The 21,285-nt window shown below is 46.2% G+C and overlaps 1 protein-coding gene across 6 annotated transcripts in view; it reads left to right on the top strand.

Moving 5' to 3' along the window:
- The window catches only part of zfhx4 (zinc finger homeobox 4), a 349,013-nt gene that overhangs the window by 323,839 nt on the left and 3,889 nt on the right, over nucleotides 1–21,285 (top strand). For 5 of the 6 annotated variants that reach the window (XM_072467522.1, XM_072467521.1, XM_072467520.1 and 2 more), the window contains exon 10: nucleotides 21,080–21,285. This exon is cut by the window's right edge and continues 3,889 nt beyond it. In XM_072467522.1, the coding sequence (XP_072323623.1) occupies nucleotides 21,080–21,285 (206 nt within the window). Of the gene's footprint in view, nucleotides 1–6,271; nucleotides 6,378–21,079 lie in introns of those variants that run through there. The other variant, XM_072467526.1, reaches the window with a different exon arrangement.

Genomic DNA, 21,285 nt, shown 5'->3' with positions numbered 1-21,285 from the left:
CGGTTGAATTTTCTCAATTCTGCTTTCTCGACACAGGAGCTTAAATTCAAGCCAGAGGGAGGGTGATGTAGAAAATATCTGAGGGTGAGTCACAATGGATTGCTGTTGCATACTTCATAGAATCGTGGAATCCCTACAGTGCAGAAAGAAGTCATCGGCCTGTCTGAAAGAGCACCCTACCTAGGCCAACTCTCCCGCCATGTCCCTGTTAGTCCATAACCTCACCAAACCTTTGGACATGAAGGGACTATGGCCGATCTACCTAACCCGCACATCTTTGCACTGTTGAAGGAAAACGGAGCATCTGGAGGAAACCCACGCAGACACGGGGAGAATGTACAAACTCCACATAGACAGTCACCCGAGGTTGGAATTGACCCTGAGTCCCTGGCAATGTGAGGCAGCAGTGATAACCATTGTGCCACCATGCCACCCTTCTTCTTAACCCGTCTTCTAAACTGGTAGATAAGGAATGGAGGTAAAAAGCCTTAATCATAGTCATCTGCCAATATTTTCATCCTGTGAAAGGCACATGAATATAAAGAGAAGATAGAATGTGAACTGAAAGCAAAGATGTGGAATTAAAAAAGATGCATTTATGTTCAACATAACATCTTAAGATCCTAAATGCATTGCAATACATACATCCTAAAAGGTAACTACTATTTTTGAAATGAGAGCTCATCTTGTGACGTGTTCATATTTTAAGTTTAAGATACATGAAATTGTACATTGTGAAATTGAAATAGTCACTCTGAAGTCCATTGAACTACATTTGAAAGGAGGTGGTTGAAGTTTTTCTAAATGTAGATGAACAAATGCTGGTGCATGTTTGAAAAGTGGAAGGAGATAGTTATTAACATTCAGACCAAATGTAAGTGTAATCAAAAAAAAAGAGTTGAAGGCTAAATTTAAATATTTTAATTGTTGCTAATATCTAAATTCATCTTTTGGGACTGAAGGTATATGTGTCCAAAACATATTTACAATTCTGCTACCATATAAACTCAGCTGCAGCTGTAAGATACACTTAAAAGTAGCCAAGAGAATTAAGTATATTTTGCACAGATATATGTAACAAGCTAAGTTTTTTGGGGGAGGTAAGTGATGATAACTAATGGTCAATAGGATGTATATAATAATGGGCGTAAGATAGTAGAAGCCTTATAGGTAGACATGAAGGATGGTTATGAAAGAAAAGAATCAAGAACACTTCTGGCAAGTAAGAAAAGCTACATTAAATGACTGTGTATAGTGATCAGACCTTTCTCAGGGACAAAGTGGACAGACCAGGACTTTTCAAAGACGATGGTAATGCCATTGGCTATTTCAGAGAGACAATTAAGTACCAGTACTTAAAAGCAAAAGCAGGTATTATGTGCATGTTACATTTGATTTAGTAATCCAGGTAAACACGTTAACAACTATGATGTAAGTGAGGATCTGGGGTTCATTAAAATTATATAGTTACTTTTGATGTTGAAAAAAGGCTGACTTACGGGAGTGATATGGGGGGAGCAAAAAAGCTAGACAGGGATCTAGCGGGAGAGGGGGGGGGGGGACAGGGTTGCTGCTGCACTGGCCGAATGGGAATGGGACACAAGAGGTGGCCGGGACGGAGGTCCCCCGGTTGGGGGCCTGGAGGGTGAGGGAGACGCGGACACGGGACTGGCCCAGAAAAGGAGATGGCTAGTCGGCGGGGCGTGGGGGGGGTGCGGGGTGAGAGCCCCTCCAGTCCGGCTGATAACGTGGAACGTGAGGGGCCTGAACGGACCGGTGAAGAGGGCTCGAGTGTTCGCGCACTTGAAGGGACTGAAGGCAGACGTGGCTATGCTCCAAGAGACATGCCTGAAGGTGGCGGACCAGGTCAGGTTAAGAAGGGGATGGGTAGGACAGGTATTTCACTCGGGACTGGACGCAAAAAATAGAGGGGTGGCAATTCTGGTGGGAAAACATGTGTCATTTGAGGCCAAGACTATCGTAGCGGACAATGGAGGGAGATACGCGATGGTGAGCGATAGGCTGCAAGGGACGTGGGTGGTGTTGCTAAATGTATACGCCCCGAACTGGGATGATGCTGGATTCATGAAGCGCATGTTGGGGCGCATCCCGGACCTGGAGGTAGGAGGACTGATAATGGGAGGGGACTTTAATACAGTGCTGGATCCAGCACTAGACCGCTCCAGATCACGGACGGGAAAGAGGCCGGCGGCGGCCAAGGTGCTCAGGGGGTTTATGGACCAGATGGGGGGGGTGGACCCATGGAGGTTTGCAAGACCGCAGGCCAGGGAATTTTCTTTCTTCTCCCACGTGCACAAGGCATACTCCCGGATAAACTTCTTTGTGCTGGGCAGGGCGCTCATCCCGAGGGTGGAGGGGACGGAGTATTCGGCCATAGCCGTTTCGGACCATGCCCCGCACTGGGTGGAAGTGGGGCTGGGAGAGGAGAGGGACCAACGCCCGCTGTGGCGGTTGGATGTGGGACTGCTGGCAGATGAGGTGGTGTGTGGGAAGGTGAGGGGGTGTATTGAAAGGTACCTGGAGGCCAACGACAACGGGGAGGTGCGAGTGGGGGTGGTATGGGAGGCGTTGAAGGCGGTGAACAGGGGAGAGCTAATCTCCATCAGGGCTCATAGGGAGAAGACAGAGGGCAGGGAAAGGGAGAGGTTAGTGGGGGAGATTTTGCGAGTGGACAGAAGATACGCAGAGGCCCCAGAGGAAAGATTACTTGGGGAAAGGCGACGGCTCCAGATGGAGTTTGACCTGTTGACCACGGGGAAGGCAGAGGCACAGTGGAGGAAGGCGCAGGGGGCGACCTACGAGTACGGGGAAAAGGCCAGTCGGATACTAGCACACCAGCTCCGTAAGAGGGCGGCGGCGAGGGAAATAGGGGGAGTCAAAGATGGTGGGGGAGCCATGACCCAGAGTGCAACGGAAATAAACAAGGTATTCAAGGCCTTCTACGAAGAGCTGTACAGATCCCAGCCCCCAGGGGGGGAAGAGGGGATGAGAAGATTCCTGGACCAACTGCGGTTCCCGAGGGTGGAGGAGCAAGAGGTGGCTGGTTTGGGGGCACCAATCGGGTTGGAGGAGCTGAGTAAGGATTTGGGGAGCATGCAGGCGGGGAAGGCCCCGGGGCCGGACGGGTTCCCGGTGGAGTTCTATAGAAAGTATGCAGACCTGTTGGCCCCGCTACTAGTGAGGACCTTTAACGAGGCAAGAGAGGAGGGGACCCTGCCCCCGACAATGTCGGAGGCGACAATTTCCTTGATTCTGAAGTGAGACGAGGACCCACTGCAATGTGGATCGTACAGGCCGACTTCGCTCCTTAATGTGGACGCTAAGTATTGGCAAAAGTGCTGGCCACGAGGATTGAGGACTGTGTCCCAGGGGTGATACATGAGGACCAGACGGGATTTGTAAAGGGCAGGCAATTAAATACGAATGTGTGGCGGCTCTTAAACGTGATAATGATGCCATTGGAGGAGGGAGAGGCGGACATAGTGGCAGCCATGGACGCGGAAAAGGCCTTTGACCGAGTAGAGTGGGAGTACCTCTGGGAGGGGTTGCGTAGGTTTGGGTTCAGGGGAAGGTTTATTAGCTGGGTTAAGCTCCTTTACAGCGCCCCGGTGGCAAGTGTGGTGACGAACCGGCGGAGGTCGGCGTACTTTCGGCTGTACCGAGGAACGAGGCAGGGGTGCCCGCTGTCCCCCCTGTTGTTTGCATTGTCGATCGAACCCTTGGCCATATCACTGAGGGAGTCTAATAAATGGAGGGGGGTGGTCCGCGGGGGAGAAGAGCATCGGGTGTCACTATACGCGGACGACCTGCTGCTGTACGTGGCGGACCCAATGGAGGGGATGGTGGAGGTCATGCAGACTTTGAGGGAGTTTGGGGAGTTCTCGGGCTATAAGCTCAATGTAGGGAAGAGCGAGCTTTTTGTACTACAGGCAGGGGACCAAGAAAGAGGGATAGGGGACCTACCGCTGAGGAGGGCGGAGGGGAGTTTTCGCTATCTCGGGATCCAGATAGCCAGGAGCTGGGGGGCCCTACACAAATTGAATCTGACGAGGTTGGTGGACCAAATGGAGGTGGACTTCAAAAGATGGGACATGTTGCCGCTCTCGTTGGCGGGTAGAGTGCAGTCGGTAAAAATGGTGGTCCTTCCGAGGTTTTTGTTTGTGTTCCAGTGCCTTCCCATCGTGATTACCAAGGGCTTTTTCAAGAGAGTAGGTAGGAGTATTATGGGGTTTGTGTGGGCGAACAAAACCCCGAGGGTAAGGAGAGGGTTCCTGGAGCGCAGTAGGGACCGAGGAGGGCTGGCGCTGCCAATCCTAGGGAGCTACTACTGGGCAGCAAACGTGGCGAAGAACCATAAGTGGGTTATGGAGGGAGAGGGGGCGGCATGGAAGAGGATGGAGATGGCGTCCTGCAAAGGAACGAGCTTGGGGGCGCTGGTGACGGCACCGCTGCCGCTCCCGCCATCAAAGTACACCACGAGCCCGGTCGTGGCGGCAACGTTAAGGATCTGGGGCCAGTGGAGACGGCATAGGGGTGCAGTGGGAGCCTCGGTGTGGTCCCCGATCAGGGGTAACCACAGGTTTGTCCCGGGGAAGATGGACTGGGGTTCCAGGGCTGGCACCGGGCGGGGATTAGAAGAATGGGGACCTGTTCATCGACGGGACATTTGCGAGCCTAGGGGCACTGGAGGAGAAGTTTGAGCTACCCCCGGGAAATGCATTCAGATACATGCAGGTGAGAGCCTTTGTGAGGCGACAGGTCAGGGAATTCCCGCTGCTCCCGACACAAGAAATTCAAGACAGGGTGATCTCGGGTGTATGGGTCGGGGAGGGCAAGGTTTCGGCAATACGGCAAGAGGTGAAAGAAGAGGGGGAAGCGCTAGCAGAAGAATTGAAGGGTAAATGGGAGGAGGAGCTGGGGGAGGAGATCGAGGAAGGTTTGTGGGCTGACGCCCTGGGTAGGGTTAATTCCTCCTCCTCATGTGCCAGGCTCAGCCTGATACAATTTCAGGTGGTTCACAGAGCGCACCTGACGGGGGCGAGGTTGAGTAGGTTCTTTGGGGTAGAGGACAGATGCGGAAGATGTTCAGGGATCCCGGCGAACCATGTCCACATGTTTTGGACATGTCCGGCATTGGAGGGGTTCTGGAGAGGAGTGGCGGGAGGAATATCTCAGGTGGTGAAAGTCCGGGTCAAGCCAAGCTGGGGGCTAGCAATATTTGGAGTAGTGGACGAGTCGGGAGTGCAGGAGGTGAAAGAGGCCGGCATTCTGTCCTTTGCGTCCCTGGTAGCCCGGCGAAGGATCTTGCTAATGTGGAAGGAGGCGAAGCCCCCTAGCGTGGAGGCCTGGACAAACGACATGGCTGGGTTCATAATGTTGGAGAGGATTAAGTTTGCCTTAAGGGGGTCTGCGCAGGGCTTCTACAGGCGGTGGCAACCGTTCCTAGACTACCTCGCGGAGCGTTAGAGGAAGGTCGGTCAGCAGCAGCAGCCCTGGCCCCCCCGGGGGGGGGGTGGAACGAGAGATTGCTTGAGGGGACGGAGGAGCTTGGGATAACATGGAGGGTGGGGGAAACTGGCACGAATGGGCGAGAGCCAGTGTATAAAGCTATGTAAATATATCATCTTACCATGTATATACCTTGCTCAGGGCAATTTTGTGTTATTTTGTTACGGGGTGGGGGTTTATTGTTTGTAAGGGGAAAAAAATTGTTTTGTTGAAAAACTTTAATAAATATATTTTATAAAAAAAAGAAAAAAGGCTAAGTACAAAAATTAAAGTTTAGATGTGTAAGGTTTTAGAAGAACGAGCCATTGAGCATTCATTTACATAGGGCAGATTCAGTGGGAGAAACTTCTGGACACCAAATCAATACTACAATTATTTTCTTCCTTTTCACCAGTTTCTGACTCCTTCAGCGCCTGCTGTCCTGGAGTGATTGACGTATGGTTGTATGAGAACTGGGTCACCAAGGTACCTGGTCCAAGTGCTCATTGGTCACGTGTAATAGTGAGTTTTGGCAGACTAGTCAATGATTGATGACGTTAAGGCAAAGACTTTTCTTCACCCAATATGTATAATTAAAGTAAAATAGTATAGATGCTGGAAATCTAAAATTTAAAAAAAACAAAGTACTGGAAATACTCAGCAGGTCTGGCAGTATCTGTGGAGAAAAAAGCAAAGTTAACGTTCCGAGTTGAAGATGGCTCAAATTTGGCTCAAAACGTTAACTCTGTTTCTTTCTTCACAGATGCTGCCAGACCTGCGTATTCGCATCCCTGACCAATGACACCCATACTGCATTCTGAGTACAGATGAACTAACTCAATGCAGTAAGTAGTCTTACAACACCAGGTTAAATTTCAACAGGTTTGTTTCGAATCACTAGCTTTTGGAGCGCAGCTCCTTCCTCACCTGAAGGAGGAGCTGCACTCCGAAAGCTAGTGATTCGAAACAAACCTGTTGGACTTTTAACCTGGTGTTGTAAGACTATTTGCTGTGCCCACCCAATCCAACGCCGGCATCTCCACATCATTGCTCGATACAGACAAAGTAATGAAGCCAGAGGTTCCCTAGTCTAGATGTCTACATTGCCTCCTGGCTAAACAGGTCAGCCATCAGAATATTTGGAAATATATAAAGAAAGATGATATGTAATGAGAGCTGGGTGATGTACAAAAGTTGATTTAAAAAACAAAACAAAATGAGAAGTAAGAGGGCAATAGAAATGCAGATCATAGATTGTAACAAGAGGGCAAACTTTCTCGGCCAAATAAGCAGCAGATGATATTTCTGATGACCTGCTGGGAAGCTGAAAGGACAGTATAAAAATATTTTAAAGGGTCAAAACTACACAGATGAAGAAAGACCATCAGCATTCTGCCATCTTCCCAACCCGTCAAACTGTTTCCTAAATGAGTTCAATATCCTAGCTTCCGCTACCCTCCCTGCCAAATAACTACTGCTGTTGATTATTGGTTAGAGAGAGCACCATTTTCTGCTGTACATTATAAATTATTGGCTGAATTCAATTTTTTTTACATCAGTGATCAGATAAAGAGTGTGGAAAATCCTCGGTGCAGCAAATATTATTGTTTCAGAACCCACACACATTTAAGGGTCAGCAAAGTATCTGTTGAAAAATCTCAAGAAATTTATGTGGTGATATTTGAAGTATTTACACAACAGTGGAGCACCAAGTGCTTTTACTCAGTGTATAGTTGGGAAACCTGCAAATTCTGAACTAGATTATAAGCAATTTCCAGACGACTCAGTTGTAACTGACACACAGTCAAGGTTCCATTCTCAGCCCATCCTGTGGTAGCTGAGGCCAATATTAGGAATAATCTACTTGGTCTTTGCGAACACCAGACATCGGAGGTCCTTTATCATAGAATCCCTACAGTGCAAAAGGAGGCCATTCGGCCCATCGGGTCTGCACTGACCTGTCATGATATGCAAAATGCAGCTAATGAACACTTAGAAAGGACATGACCAATGAGCAGTCAGGACACTCAGGGGTGGTATCTCACTATCAAAGGGATGAGGCACTCACACCCCACCTCTTTCCACAGACCAACATCTACAGAGTGAGACAGGGTGTATCTTCAGCATCACACCCCAGCCCGTGACTTAGAGCAGGCCGGTTCAGTTAGACTGAGTTACGACAATTAGATTAGCAGAGAGTCAAACTCATTGAGAACTGTGCTAATAGTTCAATAGACACATTGAACTCATTTCAAAGTCTGGAGCGTCTTTTACTTAAAACTGCACCAAGTGGCAGCCTGTGTTATTCCAACTACATCACACAACATGATACCAGGAGTCTGTTCAATCTAGTTAGTTCAACTCAGCAAGATCAGTGACGACCAGCGAATGTATACCGGCACAATGGAAAAGATTCAGGCTCCTCACCAGCTCAGGCCCACCGGCAATTTCAGTGCCAACTGGCGGACAATCAAACAGAAATTTCAGCTTTACATCGAAGCATCAGACCTCAGTGGTGTATTTGATGCACGGAAGATAGCACTTCTTCTCACCACAGTGGGTGATCACGCCTTGGAAATATTCAACTCCTTTCACTTTGCCGAAGACCAGGACAAGATAAAGTTTCAGACCATCCTGGACAAGTTTGACAGCCACTGTGAGGTGGACACCAACAAAATCTTCGACGCTACATATTCAATCAGCGATTGCAAGGTAAAGACAAATCCTTCAACTCCTATATAACTAACCTTAGACTGCTAGCGCAATCCTGCAACTTCAGTGATATCACTGACTCCATGATCAGAGACCAAATCGTTTTTGGAGTTCACTCTGATCCTCTGCGGGAGCAGTTACTGAAGATCAAGCATATGACCCTGCCAGTCGCGATTGAAACATGCACTGTGCATGAGCACGCTAAAAATCGCTATTCCCAGTACAAAACGGCAGAAAGTGAAAAACTAGCCTCCCAAGAGGCGGAGAGTGTGCAGGCCATCACCCGGATGCAGCGCCTCAAAATTGACGAAAGCAGCCATTTTGCGCGCTCTTCCCGGGGCCCGCGCATGTGCGATGCGATCGGGATAACGAAGTGGCCGAAACCCGCACTGTGCAGGTGCAGACGTCTGACAACCGTACTGCACAAGCGCAACGATGCATGGAGCGTCGCCGTCATGACGTGTGCAAACTGTGACACCCCCCATTTAAAGAAACACTGCCCTGCAAGAGGCATACGCTGTTTAAACTGCGGGAAACCAGGCCACTATGCAGCCCTGTGCAGATCTGCACCACCAATCAGGAGCCAGCGCTCCCAATTCCGACAACAGCACATCTGGAGTGTGCAACACCATCTACAGGATCCTGATCCCGGCAGTGTAAAGGATCCACATGATGAATGCCTGGACAACACTTACCATGTGGGCATTATTACAAAGTGTGAATATGCCACACCAGACACATTGCAAGTCCAATCCATCCTAGCTGTGAATTCCGAGGACGAATGGCGAGTAGTGATGAAGGTCAACCACTGCCCCATCCAGTTCAAGCTGGACACAGGTGCCTCTGCCAACCTCCTTTCACAGGCGGACTTTAAAAGAATCCAGAAGCCCCCCACGGTCCTTCCAGCTGCCTGTAAGCTCCTGGATCACCACGGGAATGCCATCACGGCACTGGGGTCCTGCCATCTGAAAGTATCCAACCGACGCACACAAGCACGGTTACGCTTCAAAATTGTTAAGTCAGACAGGGCATCCCTACTAGGTGCGCACGCCTGCAAACAGCTGTACCTCATTCAAAGGGTTTACACCATGACTTCCTCCCATTTGGATCTTCAGGCCAGCATCGACAACATCCTCGCCCAGTATCCAGATGTGTTCAACGGGATGGGCTTGCTGCCATATCGATACAAGATTCTGCTATGACCTGATGCCAAGCCAGTGGTCCACGCACCACGTTGAATCCCTGCTCCACTGAGAGAGCGCCTGAAGGCAGAGCTCAAGGATCTACAGCAAAAAGGTATCATATCCAAGGTCACCGAACCGACTGACTGGGTCAGCTTGATGGTGTGCGTAAAGAAGCTTTCGGGAGACCTGCACATTTGCATTGATCCCAAGGATCTTAATAAGAACATAATGCGGGAACATTACCCCATCCCGAAGCGGGAGAAACTCACGAGTGTTTTGGTATATGCGCGCTTCTTCACAAAATTGGATGCATCCCAGGGATTTTGGCAAATCCAACTGGAAGAGTCCAACAGAAGGCTCTGCACCTTCAACACTCCTTTTGGCAGATACTGTTACAATCGCATGCCATTTGACATCATCTCGGCATCGGAGATATTCCATCGCATCATGGAACAGATGATGGAGGGCATTGAAGGGGTTTGTGTGTACGTGGACGATATCATCATCTGGTCTACGACCCCTGAAGAACATGTGTCCCATCTCCAGAAGGTATTGCTCCGTGTACATGACTACGGCCTAAAGTTAAACAGGTCCAAGTGCTGTTTCGGAACACCCACGCTCAATTTCGAGGCGACCAGATCTCACAAAATGGTGTGCGCCTGGGTACAGACAAAATCAAAGCCATCGAGGCAATGAAAGTCCCTGAGGGCAAGAAGGCGGTACTGCGCCTCCTGGGTATGGTCAATTTCCTTGGCAAGTTCATCCCGAACTTGGCCACACACACCACAGCCCTACGCAACTTGGTAAAAAAATCAACTGCCTTTGAGTGGAAGACAGAACACGAGACAGAGTGGCTGGAGCTGAAAGCCACCCTCACCACTGCACCTGTTCTAGCATTCTTCGACCCAGACCGGGAGACAAAGATATCCGCAGATGCAAGTCAGGGTGGCATTGGTGCGATGCTACTTCAACGAGATGGCACATCATCCTGGGCACCAGTAGCTTACGCGTCACGGGCAATGACACCCACTGAAACCAGATATGCACAGATTGAGAAGGAGAGCTTATGTCTTCTCACTGGCATCCTCAAATTTCATGATTATGTCTACGGCCTGCCGACATTCACTGTCGAGACGGATCATAAGCCTCTGGTCCGCATCATCCAGAAGGACCTGAACGACATGATGCCTCAGTTGCAGAAAATCCTGCTTAAATTTAGGAGGTATGACTTCAACCTGGCGTACACACCTGGCAAGGAGCTCATCATCGCTGATGCATTGTCCCGCTCCGTCAGTTCGCCCAGTGAGCCGCTGGAGATCATCCAACACATCGAATCGCAGGTGCAATTGTGTGCAAGCACTCTCCAGGCATCAGATGAGAAGATCGTTCTCATCCGAGATGAGACAGCCAAAGACCCACTGTTGCAGCGAGTCATCCACAACCTTACCAATGGCTGGCAGAAAGGGCAATGACCACAATTTTACAATGTTAAGGATGACCTGACGGTGATCGATGGCATCCACCTCAAACTGGGCAGGATTGTCATTCCGCTCAGCCTCCAGAGCTTGTATCTGCTCCAGATTCATGAAGGACTCCTGGGCGTTGTGAAGTGCAGACGCAGAGCCCGGCAAGCTGTCTACTGGCCCGGCATCAGCCAGGACATCACGAACATGGTCCTGAACTGTGCTACCTGTCAGCGATTCCAGCCAGCTCAGAGCAAGGAGACGCTCCAACCGCATGACTTAGAGACCTCTCCGTGGTCCAACGTGGGCATCGACTTCTTCCATGCGAATGGTTGAGACTACATATTGCTCATCGACTACTTCTCGAACTACCCTGAGGTGCTGAAGCTACCAGACCTCATCTCACGGACCGTCAACAAAGCCTGTAAGGAGACGTTCTCAAGGCATGGCATCCCAATCACCGTCATGAGCGACAATGGCCCGTGCTTTCACAGTTGAGAATGGTCCACATTTGCCAAGTCATACAATTTCAAGCATGTCACCTCCAGTCCGCACTATCCGCAGTCCAATGGAAAAGTTGAGAATGGGGTGCACATTGTTAAACAGCTCATCTGCAAGGCTGCGGACTCTGCTTCCAACATACACCTTGCTCTGCTCACGTACAGGGCGACTCCATTGTCCACTGGCATGTTGCTGGCTCAACTCCTGATGAACAGGGACCTGCGGACGACGCTTCCAGCCGTACACTGGCCAACCTTGATCAACACCCGGTGCTGCAAAAGATGCAGCAGCTTCGAGACCGTCACAAGCAGGGCTATGATGCCCATGCCACCAATCCGGCCGTGCTATCCCCGGCAGACACTGTCAGGATCAAAATATCGGATGGTGGGTGGTCTGCTCCGGCTGTCGTTGTTCGACAGGCCGTGCCCCGCTCTTATGTTGTATGTATGGCTGATGGCTCCATCATGAGAAGGAATCAACAGGCACTGCACAAAGTTGCTTGCCCACAACCACTTTCCCCTCCATTTCCACATGTTGAATTGCCACCTCCAGATACCTCGAACCACGAGGCCACCAGTCAGGCTTCTATCCCACCTGTCAAGGCGCCATCATCCCCTCCACCACCTCTCTGGCGGTCAACCAGGATCGGACGCAAGCCTCAGAGACTGGACTTATGAACATTTGTTTTGTTTGCTCTGTTCTGTATTCCTCAGTCAGTCACGTTAGACAGACTCATTCACATGTACATACATTCACATACACCAACAAAACATTAAAAAAAGGGGCGATGTCATGATATGCAAACATGCAGCTAATGAACACCTAGAATAGGACACGACCAATGAGCAGTCAGGACACACAGGTGGTATCTCACTATAAAAGGGATGAGGCACTCACACCCTGCCTCTTTCCACAGACCAACATCTACAGAGTGAGACAGGGTGTATCTTCAGCATCACACCGCAGCACGTGGCTTAGAGCAAGCTGGTTCAGTTAGACTGAGTTACTACAATTAGGTCAACAGAGCGTCAAACTCATTGAGAACTGTGCTAATAGTTCAAAAGACACATTGAACTCATTTCAAAGTCTGGAGCATCTGTTACTTAAAACTGCACCAAGTGGCAGCCTGTGTTATTCCAAACTACATAACACAACATTACTCTCCAAAAGAGCACCCGACCTGGGCCCAAACACCACAATATTCCCATAACCCCACCTAGGGCCTATCTAGCCTGGCCATTCCACCTAACTTGCTCATCTTTGGACTGTCGGAAGGAGCCGCAGCACCCAGAGGAAACACACGCAGACACGAGGACAAAGTGCAAACGCCACGCAGTCACCCAAGGTCGGAATCAAACCCAGGTCCCTGACGCTGTGAGGCAGCAAAAGCACTGTGCCGCCATGCCACGTCAAGTAACTTGTGCTGCAAAGTCTGCACCTGCGAGGTTGAGTGTAGAAACAAACTCACCTGATGACATGCTCATTCATAGAATCATAGAATTTACAGTGCAGAAGGAGGCCATTCGGCCCATCGAGTCTGCACCGGCTCTTGGAAAGAGCACCCTACCCAAGGTCACCACCTCCACCCTATCCCCACAACCCAGTAACCCCACCCAACACTAAGGGCAATTTTGAACACTAAGGGCAATTTATCATGGCCAATCCACCTAACCTGCACATCTTTGGACTGTGGGAGGAAACCGGAGCACGCGGAGGAAACCCACGCAGACACGGGGAGGATGTGCAGACTCCGCACAGACAGTGACCCAAGCCGGAATCGAACCTGGGACCCTGGAGCTGTGAAGCAATTGTGCTATCCACAAGGCTACCGTGCTGCCCCTCAAATCTCACACATGAAGCATAACCACGTGGCAAAATTCTAGAGCAAATGGCGTGTCAATATGTAGGTTCCAACTTGAAGAAAACCATTTTTGTGAGGTAATAAAAATGCCCATGGAATCATTCCTGATGATCCCATCAAATGTTTAAATTACCACCAACAGCAAACTGGTTAAGATATGCAATCTGAAGTTAAATGTAATTATTCAAATCCACTCCCCACCATCAAGAATGAAGTTCTTTATATAAATACCAAATTCCAATGCGTGCCATTGAATGTATTGGCACGGAAGGAAAGTTTTAGGCCTTTAGGAAATTGACTCAAGATTAATGTGGAACAATTTGGTTTCACTCATGGGACGCTGGCACCAGTACTGGGGAAAGAGAGGCCTGCTCCTTTGGGATAAGCTTCATTTGAACTATGGCGGACCAGTGTACTGGTGAATCACATAACTAGGGCTGTGGAGACGGCTTTAAACTAATTGTCAGAGAGTTCAAATGAGGGGAAGTTTAAAAAGTCAAAAGAAAGGATGAGGCAATTTTGCAGGTCGCAATATGGGTAATGAAGTGAAATTAAAATTTGAGAGTAAACAGCAAGAAATATAAAAACAGTAAGAGCTTCTACAAGTATATAAAAAGGGAGAGAGTCGCTAAAGTAAATGTTGGTCCCTAAGAGGGTGAGACTGGATACTTAATAATGGGAACCAGACTTTAAAAAATATATATTTAGAGTACCTAATTCGTTTTTTCCAATTATGGGTTAATTTTAGCGTAGCCAATCCATCTACCCTGCACATCGTTGTGGGGGTGAAAACCACACACACACTGGGAGAATGTGCAAACTCCACACGGACAGTGGCCCAGAGCCGGGATCGAACCTGGGACCTCGCGCAGTGAGGCAGCAATGTTAACCACTGTACCACCATGCTGGCAATAATGGGAAACAGACTTTGAACAAGTATTTTGTCTATGTCTTCATGATAGAAGGGGGAAAAAAACATCTCTGGAATAGTAGAAAATCAAGGAACAAAGGTGAGGGAGAAACCTTGACACAAACCATGTTGGCAAATTTATTTGAGACAATTGAGGATGTAACAAGCAGAGTGGATAAGGGGGAAACCAGAAGATGTAATATATTTTGGATTTCAAAAAGACATTCTGCAAGGTGCCACATAAAATATTATTGCACAAAATAAGGGCCCATGGTGCTGGGGCTAATATATTAGGATGGATAGCGGAGTGGGTAACTAACAGGAAACAGAGGGTGCAATTCAACGGCCTCGGCACACCCGACTTGGTGTCAGGACGAGGCTGTTGAATCTCGCAAGAAGGCTCTCGCGAGATTCAACGGAATCCCAGTTCGCATGGCGCACCCGGCATCTGTTGGCCTCCCGAGGGAGACCTCAGCTGGATGCTGATGGGGGATGACATTGCCCATGGGTGGGGGGTGTGGGGACCTCAAGCTCATGTAGAGATCAGGGCACCCTTTCTAAATGGTGGCACAATCTCTGAGAAGCCGGTCTGGCCCGCGAGTTCAGCTCCCCAGTGATAAAAAAATTCTTCTAAGTATGGGTTCCCGGTTCTGAAAATGTGACTAAGTATGGTTAGATAGTGGTGGAGAACTCGCCGCCATAGCCAGGGAGAAACGCCCAACCAAACCCGCCTGAAATTATTCTTTGAAACTTTTCCATTAGACCACGCCCGCTGTCTTCGTACATAAAACACAAAAAGTAAGCAGGCAGGTACAGTAAGTAATTCGGAAGGCAAATGGAATGTTGCCTTTATACAAGAGGGATGGAATATAAATGTAAGGGTGCCTTGTATAATCGTACAAGGCTTAGGTGAGACCACATCTAGTGTACTGCACACAGTTTTGATCTCCTTATTTAAGGAAGCAGTTCAGAGAAGGTTTACTAAGTTGATTCCGTAATGAAGAGGTTGTCTTATGAGGAAAGGTTGAGCAGGCTGGGCCTATGCTCATTGGAGTTTAGAAGATTTAGAAAGTGGTCATGTTGAAACATATAAAATTCATGAGGCAGCTTGACAGGGTAGATGCTGAGAGGATGTTTCCTCTTGTGGGGGAATCTAGAGCTTAGGGGGTTTGGCTTCAGAATAAGAGGTCACCCATTTAAGACGAGAAGAGGAGGAATTTCTTCTCTCGGAGGATCGTATACGTCTTTGGAGTTTACCCCAGAGGGCAGTGGTGGCTGAGCCATTGAGCAATACAAGGTTGAGATGGGCAGATTTTTGAACTATGAAGGAGCAAGAAGAGACAGGAAAATGGAGATGAGGCCAAGTCTACATCAATCATATTCTTATCGACTGATGGAGCAGGGTGAGGGGCCATATGTTCCTATTTCTCACGTTTCTATGTTCCTCACCTGAAGTTGGAAGCTAAATCAGTCAAACAATTTCTGAAATGCAATCAAAAATGCGCATCGAGAATTGTGGCAAAGAAGAACATTTCTAAAGTGCCATAATTGTCAACAAATGCAGAGAATGCATTAACCACCACAAGTGGATGTTATAGAAAAGTGGAAGACATCAAACAATGAATGAAAACATGCTGCACTGAGATACTGGGAAACATGAGCTGACAACAAAGCAGTTCCAGGGAAGAAAGCACTTATTCAGAGGGTCAACTGGTAAGTGGGAATATTTTTACAACAATTTACTCATACAGTACATATACTTCTCATAATAGCTAACAGTAAACTTACTAATAGCACTGTGTAAAGTCATACTAACATGATGAAAATACTGTGTCTATATTTCTTAGAAACACTGAAACTTCATAAATTATTTTATATATCTTTTTTTTTAACAGTATTCTGCATTTCAAGCTTAGATATGCTGCAGTTTCATTAATGGAGCAGGGCACTTCATGTCTTCTGATAAGCGATCATTTCCAGCTCCACTATATCTCATAGAAAGACGGTGCTCAGGCTCAAGAAGATGTCGTACCACTGGGCAAGAAGGATCCAATGAACACTTGCCACTCAAGGAACAGCTTTTGTACCATCTTTCTGAGCAGCATTCTAACCCTTCCATTGTTACCACCTCACAGGGTCTTCTGTGTTTTACACCAAATGAACCGGAGAGTTTGCATCAACAAACCCTGATATAAATCAGTCCCAAGCGATAGATGCCGATCTTTCCGTACCACCATCATAGCAGATACCTTTTGGAGGAGGGCATGTACCTGCTATGTTATGCCATTGTCAATGTCATTGTGACGTATGATATTACCGAACCGTGACATGGTAACAATGCATAATATTACAAAACTTCACCTAGAAAGACCATAGAAAAATCACTGTCTTGTAAATCTGGTTATCCAGCATGTATTAAAACAAGTAACTATCCCCGATGTTCTGCCAAGATTTTGCTACTGGCAGCATTGCACTCTCTGTAGACTTTTCTGTAGACTTTTCTGTGGAGTTTATGGGATGAGGACTCAGTTTTCTGTGTGCTTTCCTCGTTATTCAAAGTACCACCTTTTGTTCGGTCCTTCCAAAACCTATTAGCCAAATGTACCATACAAAAGTTGATATTTTGTTTACCTGTAATATTTTTCTATTTCTGGAAATAAAAATATTTTTTCAGTATTTAAGTCTTCTATTTATGTAGCACCTTTCGCAACATCAATGTCCCAAGGGTTTTAAAGCCAATGAAGTAGTTTTGAAGTTTTTAACGTGCAGCCACTGTTTTAATGTAGGAAATTCAGCAGCCAATTTGCACACAGGCAATTCCCTCAAACAACAATGTGATAATGACCAGATAATCTGTTCTGTAATCTTGATTGCAGGATAAATATTGCTGGGGACAAGAGGGATAAATCCCCACCTATTCTTCAATGTAGCATAATGCGATCTTCTACATTCACCAGATAGCACCTCGGTTTAATGCCTCATCCAAAACCAGCATCTCTCACAGTGTAACATCCCCCAGTACTGCTCTGCTGTGTCAGCCTAAACCTTTGGGCGCAAATCTCCAGAGAGGGAATTGAACCCCCAACCTTCAGACTCGGGCAAGAATGCTATCGACTGAGTTGATCAACATTGTTCCTGTGTCTTTCTTCTGCAGTGTCAAACTTTCACTCGTATAATGGATCCTTCAGCAGAGATACTCACTCTTGTGGTTATAGATATTCCTGTAATGTTTAATCAGTTACATTTTTATTCTTTGAATCGTGCTGTTGTTAATTCTTTGGTTTGTGTCAGTTAGATCCAGAAAAAAAAATGATTTGAAATGCGGAATTTGCTCTTATTTACACAAATATGTACTTGGCTATGTTTTTTCCATGTATGTCAGAATGCCGTACATACTTATTCTGATTGATAATTTATGGAAAACATTTTCAAGTATGATGGAGGTAATTTTGAATTTGGATGATGGTATAAAACAGTGATTCATCCTCTGTCAGTTGAACAAAATCCAGGTGAGGACCGAGCAGCTGGATGACATCCTTGTTACACTGACATTCAAAGTCAAAATTACCCTTGTTGTCTTTAGTCATAGGTGTCAATGAATTCTGTTTTGCGTAGGATTTACGGCTTCATCTTATGACACCACTTGAATTTTCACACAAAATTTCTAAACCAGTAAAATGTTCCAAATTCCAAATAATCAAGCCCTTGACACATTTACAATTTATTTTGTTGCTACTTTACTGTAGATACTTGGATACTTACTTTCAAATTAATACGGTTCAGTTCATTCAGGTATGCTGAGGGGCTGGTTAGCTGAGTTGGCTCGAGTGGGCTGTAGAATAATGGCAACAAGGAGAGTTCAACCGCTGTACCAGCTCAGGTAGTTTTGGATCCTGTCTTCTTTCCCTATGTTGCTTTCATGGCACATGTCACAATTAACAACCCTTGGACAATAAGGATCCTACATGAAGAGAGAAATTAAAAGAAGCTTTAATTATTGCATTTCAGATTTTACACAAATAGTAAGGAATATAGCCATGTTTGAGATATTTTGTTAGTTATTATTCACTCCTTCTCCATTACAATACCAAATACTTTGTTACAATTATTAGGTTTGTAAAATTGTTATGTTTTGGGATTGTGTCTTTAACTTAAGGTAAAATGAAGGGGGTCATATGACCTGTTCTAAAGTCTGCCTGACAGAAAGCCCATCTCAGAAAAGTGTTAACAATGGTAGATTGTGCTTTAATGGTAGATTGTGTTTTGCTTTAAACTATCTATTTGCTTCCAAGATAAAAAAAAGAGTTGGGGGTCTCAAGAATAACTAACCAGCATTTCCACTGAATACAAGGCCCATGTGATTTGCCTTACCATGGTAATGGCTTTGAGGGGGGAAGGTTTTCTGAGATATTCCAGCCAGAGCCTGGGAGAGAGTACGCAGCAAGAGGACAAGATTCTCTATGGTTCGCCGTAGGGTAGAAGCTTGTGCTTGGATTTAAAAGACCAAATTTGCGAGAAGTTAAAATAAAGTTGCCTAACTTGAGCTAGAGGGAGGAACTCTAGTAATGCTAGAAGCATGTTTAGTCAATAATGTTTTAGTCTTTTGTTACACAGTAAACATCATAAAATGTGAAATTTCGTATCATCTTTCAGCTATTAACTGAAAGTTGGATTTTCTTTTTAAACTTACTGATCTCTATGGAGATCGTAATATTTACATGATGAGTTATGAACCTGCAATTACAATATGATATCATCACATGAATGCTTGGCAGACTTGTCTCAATTTCCTCACTACATTATTTGAATTAACTTATTTATTTTAAATGGTTTAATGCCTACATGTTTTATTTATTCATTTTGAGATAAAGGCAAAGATTTCATTGCCGTATTACACCTTCCCAGTTGCCCTGAAAAGGTATTTGGCCATCTTCTTGAACCACTATCATTCTTCTGCTATTGATGGTCTCACAATGGTGGTAGACAGGAATTTCTAGGATACTGACCCAGCAACGATGAAGGACTGGCATTATACTTCCAACTCAAGATGGTGTATACATAATTTAACATATAACATGTGAGTTGGGAGCGAGAGTTAGCTAATCGGCCCTTCGAACCTGCTCTGCCATTCAAAAAACCATCACTGATCTGACTGGAATCTCCCACCTACGCCAATAACCTTCCACCCCCTTGTTTATCAAGAATCTATATGCTTCTGCCTTGAAAACATTCGAAGGCTCCATTTCCGCCACCTTTTGAGGAAGGGAGTTCCAAATGCTCACGACTCTCAGAGAAAACATTTCTTCTCACCTGCCTTAAATGGCTGATCTCTTATTTTTAAACAGGACTCCTAGTTCTACATTCTCCCACAAGAGGAAACATCCTCGCCACATCCACCCTGTCAAAGCCCTTAATATCTTATATGTTTCAATCAAGTCACCTCTTAGACTTTTAAACTCCAGCAGTTACAATCAGCCTCTCAAACCTTTTCTCAGACGACAACCTTCCCATTCCTGGTATTTAATAAACCTTCTCTGAACTACTCCTAATGCATTTACATCCTTCCTTAAATAAGAATATCAGTGCTATACACAATATTCCAAATGTGGTCTCACTGGGGCTTGTACAACTGAAGCACAATCTCCCTACCTTTATGTTCCATTCCCCTCACAATAAATTGTATCATTCCATTAGCTTTCCTAATTACTTGCTACACCTGCAGACTAAGCTTTTGTGATTCATGCACTGGGACACGCAGATCCCTCTGCATCACCGTGTTCTGCAATCTTACACCATTTAGATAATTCTTCCTGCCAAAATGGACAATTTCACATTTTCTCATGTTATCATCCCATTTGCTAGATCTTTGCCACTTACTTAACCTATCTATGTCTTCCATGTAGCCAATGTGCTTTCCGACCTATCTTTGTATCACCAGCAAATTTAGTAACCATACCTTCTATCCCTTCATCCAAGCCATTTAATAAATTGTAAAATGTGGAGGCCCCAACACTGATCCCTGTGGCACACCACTCATTACACCATGCCAACAAGAAAAAGACCCATTAACGCATACTCTCTGTTTCCTGTTAAATAGCCAATCTGCTACTCAAGTCAATGTGTTACCCCTGCACCACCATGAGCTTTTATTTTCCGCAATACCTTTTGATGTGGCACCTTATCAGATACCTTCTGGAAATCTAATTGCAGTACATCTACTGGCTCCCCTTTATCCACAGCACATGCAACTCCTTCAACGAACTCCAATAAATTGGTTAAACAAGTTTTCCCTTTCACAAGACATATTGGCTCTGCCTGATTACATTGAATTTTTCTCCATGTCCTGCCAACAAATCTTTAATAATGGCTTTCAACATTTTCCCTATGACATGTTAAGCTAACTGGCCTATAGTTTCCTGCTTTCTGTCTCCCTCCCTTTTTGCATAAAGGAGTTTCCTTTGCTTAGCCATATTCCTGGGAGTAGTGGTATTCACACGACATTGCTGCTCTTCTTCCCAACGGTAGAGATTGCATGAGATGACGATGCCTTGGTGAGTAGGTTGCAGATGCTGCAGTCACAGTACATTGGTGGTGGGGGCAGTGGTTAACTGTGTCCAGTGACCTGAACATAGTAGTCAAGCAAAGTCCTCTGCCTGGAATGATCTTTACATTTTTTACTGTTCTTGCAATTGCACCAGTCTAGGTGAGCGGTAACTATTCCAGCACATACCTGATTTGAGCTTGTGGTGTGAGAATTTTATACTTTTACATCACATAGTGCTTACTAGGCTAGAATTTCCATTTGGCAGTTGGAATCAGAATAACTAATATATTTAATTCTTAATTTTAAAATAAATTTCATATGTCATTGACTTTTTCTCATTAATGCTGGAGAAATGAATAGTGAAATAGTTATTGCATGTCTGTTATTGTTTTTCAGCTTTATCATCTCCGGGTGCAGGCATGCTTGGGTTTCCTTCTCCAGCTACCGTTTCCCCTGCCCTGTCACTCAGCAGTGTTCCCACCAAACCTTTGCTGCAGACTCCCCCAGCACCATCAGTTCACTTGGTCACACAGCAGGCAGAGCAACAGAATAAGGATTCAGAAAAAAATGGAAAGTCAGCCAAGGTTAAGCCCAAAGAGAAG

This window comes from Scyliorhinus torazame, chromosome 11 (genome assembly GCF_047496885.1).
Source record: "Scyliorhinus torazame isolate Kashiwa2021f chromosome 11, sScyTor2.1, whole genome shotgun sequence".
Lineage (NCBI taxonomy): Eukaryota > Metazoa > Chordata > Chondrichthyes > Carcharhiniformes > Scyliorhinidae > Scyliorhinus > Scyliorhinus torazame.
Note: the sequence above shows the minus strand (reverse complement) of the source record. Positions and strands in the feature narration are given on the sequence as shown.